This window comes from Crinia signifera, chromosome 2 (assembly GCF_055691185.1).
Source record: "Crinia signifera chromosome 2, ASM5569118v1, whole genome shotgun sequence".
Classification (NCBI taxonomy): Eukaryota; Metazoa; Chordata; class Amphibia; order Anura; family Myobatrachidae; genus Crinia; species Crinia signifera.
In genome coordinates this window covers 319,617,240-319,634,502 of record NC_139218.1, presented here as the reverse complement: position 1 = coordinate 319,634,502, position 17,263 = coordinate 319,617,240, and the positions used below count along the sequence as shown (strand labels likewise).

General features: G+C 42.6%; 1 protein-coding gene across 3 annotated transcripts in view; it reads right to left on the bottom strand.

Annotated features, from left to right (window-relative positions):
* Positions 1-1,026: 1,026 nt before the first annotated feature.
* The window catches only part of SPATS2 (spermatogenesis associated serine rich 2), an 84,848-nt gene continuing 68,611 nt past the window's right edge, over positions 1,027-17,263 (bottom strand). For all 3 annotated transcript variants that reach the window (XM_083169107.1, XM_083169106.1, XM_083169109.1), the window contains 5 exons: positions 13,002-13,060; positions 11,711-11,820; positions 10,574-10,676; positions 6,803-7,002; positions 1,027-3,641 (listed from right to left, as the gene is read on the bottom strand). In XM_083169107.1, the coding sequence (XP_083025233.1) occupies positions 3,330-3,641; positions 6,803-7,002; positions 10,574-10,676; positions 11,711-11,820; positions 13,002-13,060 (784 nt within the window). In that variant the 3' untranslated portion in view covers positions 1,027-3,329. The remainder of the gene's footprint in view (positions 3,642-6,802; positions 7,003-10,573; positions 10,677-11,710; positions 11,821-13,001; positions 13,061-17,263) is intronic.

Here is a 17,263-nt window from a genome sequence, read left to right as displayed (position 1 = left end):
ACAAATGAAGCATTTAGCTCCACCTGTGGATCTTTTAAAATGTATCAGTCCGTAATGAGTGCACCTGTCAGGTGAGCTGGAAAACATGAACTGTTGGTAGCTCTCGAGGACTGGAGTTGGCTACCCCTGTGTTAAACAAATCTAATTTCACAATTGGAAAAACCCGTTAACTGCATCAATCACTGAGTAGGAAATAACTAAACAAGTGTTGATAGGTCTCAATGACTTTCTAGAATGTTCTAGATCCATGATGGCTAACCTTGACACTCCAGCTGTTGTTGAACTACACATCCCAGCATGCTCTGCTTCAGTTTTGCTATCTGGCCATGCTAAATCTGATGCAGAGCATGCTGGGGATGTGTAGTTCAACAGCTGGAGTGTAAATGTTTGCCATCAAGGTTCTAGATTAGTGGTTCTCAAACTCGGTTCTCAGGACCCCACACAGTTCACATTTTCCAGGTCACTCAACATTTGCATTCCTTACGCATTTTGAAAGATCCACAGGTGGAGCTAATTATTTCAATTGATTCTGTGAGGAGACCTGCAAAACATGCACTGAGTAGGGTCCTGAGGACAGACTTTGAGAACCTGTTTTTCTGTTCACCTGGCAGGTGCACTTATTATTCACTGACACATTTTAAAAGATCACAGGTGGAGCTAATTATTTCACTTGTGATTCTTTGTGGAGACCTGCAAAATATGAACTGCTGGAGGTACTTCAGGATCGAGGTTGAGAACCAATGTTTTAGATTAGTCATGGTAGTGTACCTGAAGTCAGTCTTATGAGTAAATCATTTAATGTCACCTGTGTCAGGGTCCACATCCACCTAGATCTTCTGCAATGCATTTAGACATGGCAGTTATTTCATGCATTCACATTTGTAATGCACTTTAGTGAACATTATCTGCACTATATAATGCTGTATACTATTATTGCAGATTTAATTCCAAAGCAGGGTTTTTTTTTGCGATTCTCATTGGTTAGAGATCTATAGATGACAATAATGAAAAAAGACACTACAAATGTTAAGTAATAATTATATTTTGAAGATTATGCTTAGCAGGCCTAGTAATGCAGTCGTCTCTGTCCCCAAGAGGCTAAAGTAAGGCATTGCACAACCTGTGGGATCGCGGACTGCAATACCTGTGCTGTGCATGCAGAGTAGTACGGAGATGTACAGCAAGCACACAATATACATCTCTTGATGAAGCCTAGGAGTTTTGTGTAAAGGATAAATACCTTTAAGAGTTTCGAGAAAGTACGAAAGGGACAAGTTATGCTAAAAAAAGTAGGTTTGCCTTTCATAGCAATGCTAAAATATAGTCACACACGTGAATGTATCAATGGAAGAGCAACCACTAACTTCTCGCATGCGTGAAGCATGGCCATGGTGATGTTACTGCATGCTGGTGATTAATACGCACTGTCTGCAGACCGCATAACCACCTGATCCCATGGTCTTGCCCAATTACTGATGACAGTTAAGTCCAAATGCAGGCTGCCACTTTTCAATCACTTTATTGAGGTCCTGATTGCAAAGACAAGACTTTGCCATAAGTGAAGGTTCCATGCATCACTATACACTGTTTACCTGTGTGCAATAGCTCACTACCATTTATATTAATGTCATGAACATGTTCCTTCTCTATAAGAATTATATACCAAGTAAAGATCATAAACCATAAGAATAAAATTCTGCATAGCATTTTTTTTTATCTAATAATGTATGGTATTACTGTACAGAGTACATGACACCGGCACTACAGGATTGGTTTTAAGAATGGGAACTATTCTTCACAGCTACTCCATGGAATGTTCATTGTGACTGTACCAAGGTCAAACAGCCAAAGGGAGAGTAAAAAGCCCAAAGTAGAAGGCATAAGACAGCTATAACATATAAACACTGTGGTACACGATCATTTAAAGTGTTTTTCCGTTACAGGCCTTACTCTGTCTGGTTACCTAACATGCCTACAGTGGATATATGCAATGTGTTTATGATTGTATTAATGTGTGTTGTACTAGGGAATGTCACAACACCACAGCCCTTAGAACAGAGGCTAATGTGTTATATAATAAAGAGAAAATGGATAAACATTACTCCCTCCCCTCATGAATGGAAAGCCAGGACACATGAATATTGGTCATGAAAGGTGCATCTTTGGACAAGAGGAGAAATAAAGAACAGGGGCACTGCCCTAATGAGCGCACAGGATCATGGGAAAAAACTTGCAGCATGTGGCTCATTACTTTGCCACACCCACGGGATAGTGCAATTTCACTCTTTGGTCCACAAACGGCTGGGCGAGTGGATCACTGCAGGAAGGAATTAGACTAATTTGGCGCCAACTGTATACTACTATAATTCTGATCCTGAGCCAAAGCTTTGGGCAGATAGATTACAATTTGATCCCATCTACAGCTGCATTTCGTTCCTAACAAAGTAATTACATGGGACCTACATATAATCATAGAAAGAGAAACAAAAAGGTGATATAATCAACCAAATTCTAAGTACTATTGAAAACTTGCATCAATCCATTCTGAAAATGGGAGAACTTACGGAAAGTTTAGCTAACTGATTGTATTTTCCAGCTCAGACCCCAAAAAGGGTAGCATTTTGGGAATGTAAGGTATAGAGGGGAAGGAGATAATCTGATTATACCAGTACAAAAACAAGGCACTTTGAAGACCGACAGAAGAAAGTGATACCTAGGATGTAAATAAAAGTACTGGTACATAAAGCTGAAGATAAGTGTTTGTATATAACCACCAACACAGAAACCTAGCAATGTCACACTATGACTCCAAGATGAGGTTACAGAGTTCCTGGTCTCTCCCGACATTGCATAGATTCCCACTATAGAAAACTAGTGGCTCACTGAACAACTCAAGAAACGGCAATTGTTGGGAGCTTCCAAGTCTGAATATTAGAACGGTATCATAGGCCAGCGGCAAGAACTGGTATCTCCCCAGTATGTTTTGTGTCTTGTCCTCCATCTAAGCAAAGACAGTTGGTGGCTATTTGAGAAAGCGAGTAGCATTAAGAAGCCAACACAATGTAGCAACTAATGGAAGAGTCCATTGTTATATAGAAGCAATGGCTGGAACTCTAAAGTGGGCAAAAAGTGTCCAATAAAAAAAAGAAGAAAAAAAAAAAAAAAGAATTGAGGCTTTGAAAAAGATAGGCTAAAAGGAGAAAAGTGGCACAGAAACAGTTGTCTGTAAACGTTTTTTTTTTTTGTTAATAAATCTAACAGTTTTCTAAAGTCCAGTTACAGAGTTGAACATTGAAAGTGCGGACTAAAGGTGTAGGGTTCCTCCCGTCTCAGGAAGCTGATGCAGGGGTCGCCCTTGGTTTACGCTGTGGTAGGGCCTTATTATCAGGATCTAAAACGCTTGTTTGGACGGGCTCTGAGTTGGCTGCAGGTCCATTGGTGCCAGAAGGATAGCTGGACGTACGGTCAGTTGGCTGACGTGGCGCCTGGGGATAGTAGCTCTGGTTTCGGGTGTTGGAATGATACCAAGAGGTGTTCCGGTTGCGATTGGTGTTATCATATCTCATGTTGTTGGTGTGGTAGTTTTGACGTGGGCCTTGAGGTCGATAGCCTGGTCCTGGTCTTTTATTCATTGGAGGTCCCTAAAAATATGAAATTGAAAAAGGTTAATAAGAAATACTAAGCCTACATGGTACTACAGTACACAATAGTCACTAACATCGTCTTTACCAAATGCCTACTGAACTGTATCAATGTCAAGGTTGCGGATTGTTAGATAGACAGTCAGTAGGTGTACCCCACAAGGTTGACAGGGTTAAAAGGTTGACAGGGTCAAAATGTTGACATGGAAAAAGTAGAAATATGAAAAAAGGGGCCCCCTGTTGACATAGACCCTCAATTACTGTACCGCCTGCGCTCGGCCCACTATTATATTCTCCATCCATGTCGACATGGATGGTGAAGTAAGAACAAGCTGGTTTAAAAAAATATAAAAAATGATGAAAAACTCATGTGCGCTTTTTTATGGGTCTACCTTTTTTATGTTGACATTATGACCATGTCGACCTATTGACCCAGTCAATCTATTGCAAGTCCACTTTTTGGGGTAGACATACTGACTGTATCTAGACACTTTAGGAGAAAGAAGGGAAAGACTCTCTTTTTGTCGGGGCACTCTTATCATGAAAAAAATTTTTTTAACAGTTCAAAAAGGTATTTATAAGTATAGCAGGAAGGAGACACAGCAGGGCCCCAAAACACTAGGCAATTGTTGAAGTAATTAGCGCAACATTTACTTTACATGGATGTATGAAAAGGTTTAAAAAAAACACACATTGAGAAAGCCTCCGTGGCGAAACGATCGTCTGTGGATAGAAACGCTGATTTACAGCATAGGAGGGGCACTGGCTCATTCATCCAGTGCCTCCTGTCACCTATACCTGCGCATCCCGCTGATGCAATAGACTGGCTGATTTACAGCACGCAGGAGACCCTGACCCATTTACTCTGAACCTCCATTCAGTTGCACATCCGTGCATCACTCTGAGGGCTTCCCTGGCTTTGACTTGCGGCAGCTCCAGAGCATACAAGATAGACGCTGACTGACGGCGGCTGCTTGGAGACGCGCACACGCCTAAGCAACAGAGACAGCAGGGATCACGTACCTCCTGTCACAGCGGCAGACCCGGTGGAGATCAAGGACTTGATCCCCGGGGTGAAATTATAGGTATCCACTGTGTCTCTCTCCCTACTCTCTCCCTCTCTTTTCTCCCCCCTACTTTGCTCGACCCCCTTCTCCCTCCCCGGCTCCCGGTAACTGCTCTTACCCATCTGCAATTACACACTCTGGGCTGCATGCCGCTCACCCTCCACCTATACAATTTATTGCAAGTGGGGGACAGCAGCGCAATACAGCAGTTTTCCACATTTTTTCCACATTTTCCTCCCTTGTGTTATCCTCTCTCCCTGTAACCCCTAATACTAGGACTCGCTCGCCCGCAATACCTCCAAAGCCCCTTGGCATCATCTGCTAAAGGAAGCCGACCAATTTGAGATATACCTGAGTACACAGAGGGGGGAGACCCCACTGAGGAAATCGGTGTACCCCATTTTTGGTCATAGGTATATAGAGCTGGGCAGCAGCAGTCCTTTGGGGTTAAATCAGGGAGCATAGGTCCGACTTCCCACAATACCTAGAGGGCCCATCTATTATAGATGGCAGCTGGTATGCTGGGTGGTGACGAGTAACAGATGAGGGAGACCTCACTGCGAGAACTCATCTTTTCCAGCACACTATAGGTATATAAAGTTGGTGAACTGTCACCTTTGAGGTAACATTTCTCTTTGATCTCTTCTAGCTTTCCTCTCCTTCTCTTGTCTTCTCTTTTCTCTTTTCAATTCTATTACTTTCCCGTCTTCCCCTTCTCCGCTCTTTCCAACTAATATCCTTTCCCACACTTACTCTCTAAGGGAGAGGAGACAGTGTTTTCCTTTACTTATAGAAACTATATTTTCGCTATCTTTTGATTGATGTGTGATTATTACCTTACTGTACAAGTTGATGTACTCTACCATTTGTATAAGTACACCATTTCCAGACCATAGAGATATATATAGATTGACAAACAATAGGGACTTGGACACATCAGTTATTCACAAAAGACAGTTTCTTTATATGACCGGTAGTGGTGTCGTGACAGAATCGACACAGGCAGTCTGTATTTGCACAGTGTCGTCACTTTTGGACACCCAGAGTAAGCAAAGCCTCTTGGGGCTGGACAGACTCAATTATTCTGTCACCTCAGCTCCAAGGAGCCATATAATTATGTATCTTTCTTCTTTCTGTGACTAAACTGATCCCTATCCTAAAACTGTCAATACCAGAGCTGAATTTGGAAGGCATTCAAATCAAGGACTGAGATCCCTGTACGAATATAATCACTGCCCTTTTAGGGGAGTGTTTCTCCCAGGGGAAACGTTTTTCTATAGGTCCCATTTCTGTGAGTGCCATTGCCAATACAAGCTCATTAGGTTTTTTATGTTAAATGTATCTTTTTTGGTTATGTCATTGTTTGTCTGTGTTTAGTGCTTAGTTTTAACAATATACTATTAAAGAAATTTTTTTAAACCTTTTCATACATCCATGTAAAGTAAATGTTGCGCTAATTACTTCAACAATTGCCTAGTGTTTTGGGGCCCTGCTGTGTCTCCTTCCTGCTATACTTATAAATACCTTTTTGAACTGTTAAAAATTTTTTTTTCATGATAAGAGTGCCCCGACAAAAAGAGAGTCTTTCCCTTCTTTCTCCTATATAATACTTTATATACTCTCTAGGGAGCACCTCCACAACCTCTATTTAGTGAAAGGACGCTAGAACCACTAGCCCTGTAAATTCATCTTAGTACTGTGGATATTGTATACCTCTCGCTGTTACTCATAATATACATCAACCTGTGCACTGGTCCACTCCCACACATCCCTTTCCCCTCAAAAGTAAATGTATCTAGACACTGTAGATCTAAAAACCGAAACCACAATGACAAACCTAGGGACAAATCTAGATCCTTAAAAAAAAAAAAAAAAAGTTTGATCATAATTACCTTTAAGCAGATTAACAATAATAACAATGTGAAGTAACTTTACGTTACTTAACTATATTGTGGAGCACACATGATCAACAATAGTCAGTCCCATCCAATAAAGTCCATAAGCAATTTAACAACCAAACACAAGTCAAGTGCATCATTTTCTGTAAATATTACTACTACTGCTCCCACCTCTACTAACAATAACACGTAGTACCTGTCTAGGCGGTTGGTTCTGCCTGGCATTATAATGACTGGCTCCTGCAGACAAATCTCCTGTGGCTGTAGGCTTTCGATTGGCTGAAATAAGGCTGGGTGTAGAGGATGGTTCTGGGGTGGACGGAGTGGAGATGTCACTGGGAGTAGTCAAGGAACAGCATCGAGAACGAGTAGAGTAATTGTTCTTTGGGTGGGAAACTGAAAAGCAAATAACAGATACATTTTAGATCACAGCATGTAGTATACTTTGGTCATTACCAAACAGATTACACACAGCAAGAGATGGAGTCCTCCATCAAACACGTTACACATGCTGTTCGAACATCACTGCTGATTGCCAGCATTAAACCTCATGCTGCTAATTTGAAAAAGACTACAGGCGGCACAGAGAAAATAAACTATATATGTGAAGATAGAGGTGCATAAAGAATGACGTCACAGGCTGATGTACAGTACATAACGGAAGTATTAGCTCAATGTACAGATACCAGTCACATAGGAACATTACGAAGACGCAGTGCATATCAATAGGAGTCACATTATTAGCAATACAACAAGTTACACAGATCAGCCACACATGACCAGGTTTTGTTAATGCACGCCTTGGATAAGTTTTTTTAATGATACATTTGGAAAAAGTATGAAGTACATTGTGCCTACTAGTCATACTAGATTTCAGTTATGTGATGGTGTACATAGAGAATCCACATGATTTACGATGGTCTTCCACTCGCACTGATTTTTTCCTATCACTTTGACCATAAGTAGTTTGATTTAGTCCTAGATCACCCAATGAACCCCTGCAATGGCCTTGCAGCACCCCAGGGTGCCTAGGCACACAGTTTGGGAGCCATTTGACCAACACCTTAACATTTAAGATTCATTTTTGAAGTATGCATTCTATAGCAGCCTTAACAAAATATGTGGTTTAGGAACACAGGTGTGATTGTTTATAACAGACATGTATAGAGCTAGCTGCCCCATAGTGGCTGGACTACTGCTCTACCAAGCTGGAATATACTTTCATATCACTTTGTGTGTTTGAGGTAATGTAAACATCAGTTTAGTAGCAGCCAAGATTCACAGGGTCAGAGGATTATTCCTGTTGAATTCCAATGAAAACTGGATCAGAATGTCTGAGGCAGGTTCACTTAATGGATAAAATAGTGAGCAACATCCTTAGCCTAACTGTTCCCATATACACAGGGCCATCCTGCTTTGCGGGGCGATGCGCACTCCCGGGCATCACACATCTCAAAGCACAAACCGTATGTTCTGCACGTACTTTTTAAACTAGATCGCATCGCATTTAGCACATCGCATGCATTTTGGACTAGATGGGACGTGATCTACTTCAAAACGCACAGAGTCCCATCCTATATTTAATCTTACTGGGGCTTTCATCAGCGTTGCTGCTCCCTGCTGCCGAGGCTGCTCCTGTCAGGTCCACAGGCCGCCACTGCTCCCACTGGGCCTTCCTGCTGTCTTCTCCCAGCGTTTTGGCAGCCTCGGCATATGGTGCCGACTGATCTGCGCGGTGACATCACCCGCAATGCATCCCTGGGACCGCTGCAGGCGGATAGAAAAGCGGACCGTCTAAACTCCTGAAACTAGCAGCGCTAGTTTCAGGAGTTTAGATGGTCCGCTTTTCTATCCCTTGCGGTCCGGAGGTGGACCGCGGTCCGCCAGTTGCCGGTCCCTGCTATAGAGTGTACCTTGCAAAAAAGGGTACTTGTTTAGTTTCACGGTGGCCGATATATCGGATGCGATTTCATATAGTGTGGCGAGGGGACGCGGATTTCTTCACTCGCCACACTATATAAAGTCAACTCCATGCGTAGTGGATAGTGGGGTTATGAACAGGTAAAAAAATCACATTGGCCGATATATCGGCCAATATCGCATCCGTTATATCGGCGGCCGTGAAACTAAACAAGTACCCCAAAAAGTTTATTTTTTTTATATTACTTACATATTCCGGTATATATATTTTACATATAGAATGGAATCAATTAGTATAATAGGTCAAACGTCCAGAGAGATTATCAGTCATGTGAAAGTTCGCATAGTACCAATTCCAGGCCACAATAATAAACCACCTGCACATTTCTGTGCATAGACTGGCAGAAGACTGATTACGCTGGCGATGTTGGAGAGATGAAGTCTAGCAGCTGCAGTTAAAAGCAATGTGCTCTGTATCTAATACACATAAAAGCACATTGCATGGGAACGTTCATCACTTTTATAGTAGCAGAATGCAGGATGTTTAGCACTTTGATAATGGAAACAATTAGGAAAACATAAAACTGTCCGGGCAATGTAAGCGGCTGTAATAAATACTTATATAATGCATGCGCAGTGGGTGGGGGCTGGATGGTTATTACTTCAAGACTACAGGAGCAGTTTCATCCAATAAGAATGTCCTGCACCAACAATGTGCCCATACCAGACCACCACCGTATACTGCACTGCCATTACCTTCCACTGGAAACACCCACACAACAGCTAAAAATATAATATGATAATAGCAGACATTATGCACTAAGGGCATGATACTGGTTCACTCGCAAAACCAAATTCTATCTCTCTGATGGACAAAACCATGTGCACTGCAGGTGGGGCTGATATAACATGTGCAGACAGAGTTAGATTTGGGTGTTATTTTGTTTCTGTGCAGAGAAAATACGGTACTTCTTTACTTTCACGGCGCCAGCATGGCACCGCGCGTCAGAGTCCCCTTGCGGGGCTCGCTTCGCTCACCCACGCTGCGGGCTCAGTGGCTCGCTACGCTCGCCACGCTAATTAAAATCAACTCCATGCCAACATGGATAGTGGAGGTATGAACTATCCATGTTGGCATGGCGTTAACTCCGTTTATTTTACTTAGTTTGTGGCGAGCGTAACCCGGAAGTACGCGCGGCGCCATAAAGTAAAGAAGTACCGAAAATACTGACTGCTTTATTTTTACACTGCAATATAGATATCAGTTTAAAGTACAAACCGCACCCAAATCTAAAGACCCCCATAGACTGAGCCAATTTGGTCCGATTCCGACGGATTGGGCTGTGAAATTGGACCAAATCGGCTGTGTGTGACATGCCATCAGGTCCGATGCGCGGTCCCATGCACATCAGACCAAGACCCTGTGTTTGCACTGGCGGGACATCAGATGTTTCACAATCAGATCCATCAGTGGCACATCTCGGGTGCTTTTTAGAACCCATGATGCGTCGGGTCTGATCCTAGGTGTGTGCCAGTGGTGAAGCACAGCTGGCAAACACCTATGTGCAGTCAGCAGCGGGATCCATCTGAGCAGCGGCTAGGAGCTTATAGCAGCATTTTGCTGTGCGGCGGGCGGGATGCGGCTGCTGAATATTTTGAAATAAATGGCCGGACATTGATTGGCTGTGATAATTCTCTCAGCCAATCAGATGGGAGGCCGCTGATTGGCTAGGAGAAGTCTCTCAACTAATCAGTGTCCAGACCAGTCATTTTAAAATATTCAGCAGCCGCATCCCTGGGAGGTTCTCAAGGGCAAATCGGCCCAGTAAATGGGGGCCTTAACTCTCTATGCACATGTTACATCTGCCTCACCTGCAGTGCACATGTTTTTGTGGATTAGAGAATTTGCTTTTGCAAGGGAACCAGAATCAGGCCCTAAATGTATACAATCCCCCTGAGTATGTATCAGCAGTACTGTAGGTTTTAAAGTTTAATTGAAGATTATTTCATTGATACCTTGTTCTATTAATAGATTTCAGACACTAACCTTGTCCAAAGGACTCTATGCTCTTCTTCAGGGTCTCCAGGTCTGCTGTGAAGCGGGCAGCGCGGCCCAGTTCCTCATCGTACTTGCGCTCACTGACAAAATGCTGAAAGACATAAGCTGTGATGAAGCAAGTGGGAGCTGGATATAGGGTGGGAGTAAAACGTTGTGTGCTTTCGTATAGATCTATGAAATGCTGTATAGGAACCATTGGTGTGATCGGGGTTGGGATCATTTTGTCTATTGCATTATGGTAGAAAGTCATTAGGTCGAATCCATTAGGTCGACATGCTAAAAGGTCGTCATGATTCTTGGTCGACATGGGAAAAGGTCGACATGATTCTAGGTCGAAAGGTCATTAGTTCGACAGGTCATTAGTTCGACAAGGTCATTAGTTCGACATTGTCTATGTCGACATTCACAAGGTCGACATGGGGTTTTTCACTGTTTTTTTACCTGAATGTCAACACAGTCGACATGGACACAGTTTAAAGTGCACTGCATCCCCTCGCATCGCTCGCTGCGCTCGCTATGCGTCGGGCACGGTGCCTCGCTACGCTCGGCACACTATTTTATTCTCCCACCACGCCCTAGTGGATGGTAGGGCATGAAATACCGCCTGTCGGCACATGTTGGCTCAAAAAACAGTGAAAAACTCCATGTCGACCTTGTGAATGTCGACATAGACAATGTCGAACTAATGACCTTGTCGAACTAATGACCTGTCGAACTAATGACCTTTCGAACTAGAATCATGTCGACCTTTTCCCATGTCGACTTAGAGTCATGTCGACCTTTTAGTATGTCGACCTAATGGATTCGACCTAATGACTTTCTACCATAATGCAGTAGACCAAATGACCGCATCCCTGTGATCGGAAATCAAAGGATCATAATGCAAAGATAGCTGTTGAACTTCAAGGCTTACCACAGCAATAAGCACACCATGTAGATGTTTTGGTATTATACTTTGGGAAATGTTCGGAACTGGGAAAATAACCTCAGAGTCTGGCTATGACTAACAGAGCTATGGAAGCTGTATCTAAAAGGTCCCATCAGCATACACTCTTGCTAGCATTTATTTGGTATTCATAAACAATAGAAGACATTTGATCCAGTTTAAACCACTGGATTCCCAACCTTTATATCTGCGCGTAGCTCTGACAACTGCTCCTCAGACAATCGAACAGCCACATCTGTGAGCTTTTTCAGCTCCTCTGCCTTCTTCTGTCGGCTGCCCAGGATTTCCACTTGGGAAAGAAGTCAGAACACAAACAGTTGGGTCGAACGGAATACACTTTAAACATACCAAGAAAGTTTATGCAAATGCATTTTTTAGATCAAAATGAAAACATATGGGGATAGGATAACATTTTGGTACTTGTGTATTATCTGGGCGCCCAAATGTACTACGTACGCAAACGAGTACCCAGTATCGACGTGATCCCAAAGCGAGCAAGCCCCGCGAGGGACGGCGGTATGCGTCTGACCCACCTTTTCAGACCCCCACTATCCAGGTCAGCGAGGAGTTGATTCTATATAGTGTGGCGAGCGCAGCGAGCCACCGAGCCCGAAGAGTGGCGAGCGCAGCGTGCCCCGCAAGGGGACGTGTATTATGTTACATATGTTACTTCGGGCTCGGTGGCTTGCTGCGCTCGCCACACTATATAGAATAAACTCCATGTCGACGTGGATAGTGGGGGTATGAAAAGGTTGGTCGGAGGGATGCGTACCACCGCCGCTCGCCACGCTTCGGGATGACATGGATAGTGGGAGGGGCAAAATAAATGACATTATATGTCATTTTACCATTAAATGGCATTATTCTAGGTTCCATCAGAACCGATATCTCATTGCATCGCATGCCATACAATAAAGGCATGCGATGCAGTTTTTTATCGCATCCTATCTTTTTAATGAATTCACTGACACAGAGCAGTGAATACATTAGATAAGAAATCACATTGCATTCCATACAATATGGCATGCAATGCGATGCGATTTCACTAGCGTGAATAGCCCTCTACGCAAATGGAGTAGTGGGCGCCCAGATAATACACAAGTACCAACATTCTTCCGTTTGCTTATTTACACCCTTCTTTCGGCATATTGTCCTATGCCTGGTTAGAAGATTTAAAAAAATAAGGCAAAACTGTTGTACACTCATTGGTAATGCAGACTTTGGGGAATATATAACAAAGAGTGATCTAGAATAGCTCAGAGCAGTTATGTGTTTGTAAAATATTTAGGAGGTGAATGGCTGATACATTATTTGTTACTGGTATTGAGTGATAACAAGATTACTTGATACAGTTCAAGATTCTCTGAACTGAAGGCACAAGCTTCAAATCAATATGTAAATAAACAAAGATTGAGGATAATAAATAAAAAAACAAAATCAGAATCCTTTACAAATGGATTTAGTACATACTTGCTTCTGCTTTCACTTTGTCCATTTCGCCTAGTAGTGTTACTTCTCTGTCCATGAGGCTGCAAAATTAAGAAGAGTAACAATGGCTATTTGTAAGATTTGTATCTGCAAGAAAAATCCTTTAATCAGCCAGTAGGGGGTGGCAGATCTGCAGTTTGGAGAAGAGGCTGTGAGACCATGGGCAATAAAGTTAACCATTGTAGTCAGTGAGATTGCTCTGCTATGCCTATAATTAATTATCTGCACATCTCCTTCTAGATGTAGGGCTTTCTTTAGGTTTTGCCTTTGTATGGGAATAGGTTTTTGGTACAGGTTAGCCCTGTTCTGAAAACAGGTATTCGGAAACACTTTCATTGTAAATGGAGACAGAAAACAACAACAGTAACCTCCAATGGGGCAGGGACTGATGTGAATGTTCTAATATTCTCTGTAAAGCTTTGCGGAATATGTCTGCGCTCTATAACAAACTGGTAATAAATATATAAAAAACAATTTGGATTATTTTAGATTATGCATATAATGTCCCATTCCAGGTCCAGCTCTTGAAAACAGATACTCTTGTATCTCTGCCTGCAATCCATACTGTCCTGCTCCCATTCTGTCTGCCTGGTTCAAATGCTTCCATAGCAGGATGCTTTGGAAGACCATCCACCCCGTTGCTCATTTGCTGGTAATACCAGCAGATGAGCGGCCGTGCAGACGATGATGCGGGAGCACGCATCAGCGATCACTGTTAGCCTGTACACACTGGGCGGCTTTTGAGCAGAAAGTAAACACTGCAGAATATGTGGCCTGTTTCATTTGACAACAGCAATATTGTATATGTGTCCAACTCTGAACCTGTATTTGAGCTGCTATGATGCAGTAGCTTCAGCTTTTTCTTATGCTGTGCTTCATATACAGACCCAGTTGTACACAGATATACAAGCGCCATATCAAATTAATGAGACCTGGTGCATCTCAGTCACATTGCATTGTGACCAAGAGGCCAAAAAAAATACTGGTAGGCTTATTGGCTCCCAACAAAATTAACCCTAGAATCTCTGTGTGTATGTACATGTGGTAGGGAATATAGATTGTAAGCTCCACTGGGGCAGGGACTGATGTGAATGTTCAAATATTCTCTGTAAAGCGCTGCAGAATATGTATGCGCTATATAAGAAACTGTAAATAAATAAAATAAGAGGCATTTTCAGGACAGACACTGCATGGGACCTGGCAGCTCACTTGCGCAAGATATTTTCATGTTAGGTGGCATACTGAGGTTACATACTGTATAGGAGGACACATCTGTAAAATCTTTGGGATTCAGCTAATTAGGTGTTAACACCCCAGTCATTTATCTCTTGGGGACAGCCACTATTTATTCATGTTGCAGCAGATTCCGTTGCGCTTTACAATTGTTGACAGTGATAGAACCTACTGGGTAAAGACATACACGGAGGTAGGAGGGCCCTGCTGCAAGCTTACAATCTATAGGGACATAGGAGGGAAACACAAGGACAGGCATCAGTAATAGCATAGCAGTCTCACCAAGGTGCAAGTCCAGAAGGGAAGCTATATAATACATAAGTGCCTCAGAAGGTTAGGAGGGTGATACCCAAATATGATAGGCTTGCCTGAAGAGGTGAGTTTTCAGGGAACACTTGAAGGTTTGGAGGCTAGTGGAGAGTCTTATGGTGCATGGAAGGGCATTCCATAGGATGGGAGCAGCCCGATGAAAGTCCTGTAATAGTGAATGGGAGCTGGTGATCCGTGCAGAAGAGAGACGCAGATCTTGTGCAGAGCGGAGAGACGGAATTGGGAGATATTTTGTGATAAGTAAAGAGATATAAGCTGGTGCAGTATGGTTAATAGCTTTATATGCGAGTAGAAGTGTTTTATATTGAATACGGTAAAATACAGGCAACCAATGGAAGGACTGGCAGAGCAGATGAACATGTTACTAGGAAGATTAGCCGCGACAGCATTCAAAATGGATTGCAGTGGCAAGAGAATATTCTTGGGAAGACCAGTAAGGAGAGTATTACAATAATCAGTACTTATATGTTAGTTGGGCGCTCACTATAGTTAGTACGCTCATACATCCACTATCCATGTCGGCATGGAGTTGATTTTATATAGTGTGGCGAGCGCAGCAAGGGGATGCATAAAACTAAGCAAATAGGTTAGTGGGCACCCAACTAACATAAGTACCCAATAATCAAAGCGGGATATCATGAGTGTATGAATTAGAGATTAAGCAAGGTCTTGTGTAAGATAGGATTGCATTTTGGATATGTTTTTTATCACATGATTTAGAGACAGATTGAATGTGGGGAACAAAGACAGTTCAGATTCAAGGATGACCCCTAGGCAGCGAGCTTATGGGGCAGGGTAGGTTGTGGAGTACATACAATATACATATCGCATGGCATCCATGTTGCTCTGTAGCATCAGACATCTTTTTTGTGACTCTTTCCTATTTGCAAAAAAGAGTGAATAGGACGCACAATTCAGTGTGTGACTGTTGCTGTATATGCATAGGAAATGGAACATCACAGTGCTTTTCTGGATTCTGGAAAACAGCGCAACAGCCTTTCACACGCAAATAGAACAGAAGTCACACACTGCAAATAGACATTTTGCATATCATCTTAATCAGCAGAAGCTGCTTGTCCATCCTGTTTCGCAGAAAGGATGCCATTTAACAGAAAAAGTCGCAAAAAAGCACCCAGCACTATAGATTCCCACCATAGCAGGGTGGAACTAGAAGGGCTGTTTAATGTGAAAGGCTTGATATACACATCTGTAGGTCATGACAGGAGGCAAATTTTTTTTTTAAGAATCTGGAGAAAGAGGATACAGGAGTTTGGACTATCTACACCAGGTATTAATATCACAGCTATGGAACAGGTGACATGGCCTCAGCATGCACTGACATTGATGCCGATGTGTGACCGCAGTTTCGTGGATTAATATGAAAAAAATAAATAAAAAGTCATTAATTATCTGACCAAACCTATGCTGCTATTGTATCCATTGTGCAGAAAAGGGCAAGCCGCCACCCTTACTGGAACAGCAAATTCTATGAAATCCGGCTTGAAGTTCGAGCAAGAGGAGATTTTCCCTTCATATTTATTGAAGGAGTTTCCAAGCAGGCAGGGAGCCAAAGCAGCTGATGGGTTTTCTCCAACATATACGGAACTGAGCTTCCTGGTTCACCCTCGCTGTGTACGCAACACTGGGACAGACGCAGGTTACGAGCTGGAGCGTCTGGCAGCAGACTAGCAGGCACAGATGTCAGCATCATGTGAAAAACTACATCCTCTGACAACGGGGTTTATAACATACCGGGACATTAATCAACTAGTCCTAAAACTTGAAAACCCTAATCTCAGCTGACAAATAACTATTCAACCAATATAAGCAAACAGCCATATGAACAAGAATGAAAGTCTGCATATAGAAGCAGAACATTCAGCAGCTGGAGCATTAAGGTTTGGGCTATCGCCACACCAAGGAGAAAAGACAGCTGCAGCCACCCCGGAGAAGCAATGGCTGCTAATCTACATTCTGGAAACAGCTACGAACCATTTACAAATGAGAGATATATCGAAGTAAGAACAGGCAGCACTCGTGGGGCATATAATTGGGGAAAAAAAAATGCTGGTGCTTTTATTGTGACGTTTTTGGGGATCTAGTCACTTTTCTCAAGACATGGGAGCAGATCCCTGAAACATCACATTAAAAGCACCAGCAATTTCATTCACCAACTATAAGCCGTGTGAGTACCACCTGTTCTTACTTGGATATACATCACGGTTATACCCCTGGAGGAAGGCACTGGAGTGGCGCTAGTATACCTGTTGCCCCTTGAAGATGCAAATAACATGCAATAAACAAACTGTGCACGCCCTCATTACTTGGGAGGCAGTTGGAGACCGGGGAAGCGGAATTGTGATGTATAAATATATAGCTTATCTTTAGTTTTCCCAATAATTGGACCTCTACTGGTTCCACAGTACAATAAGCAAAATAGGAGATAAAGAAAATCATAACATTGTGCAAAAGTTCTTAGAACCCTGTATCTTTCATAAAGCATACATTTAGCACAGAGAGATATTGTCACCAGGGGTTTTTATGGGAACAGTTTCCAAATCTATTTTACCCACTTTTCTTAAAATATAGTACCTTTAGGCAATAAAGAGTTAAAAAAAAAAAAAAAAAAAATCAGCAGACATCCAGTTAGTAGGATACATTCATTCAGCACTTATAGGTCT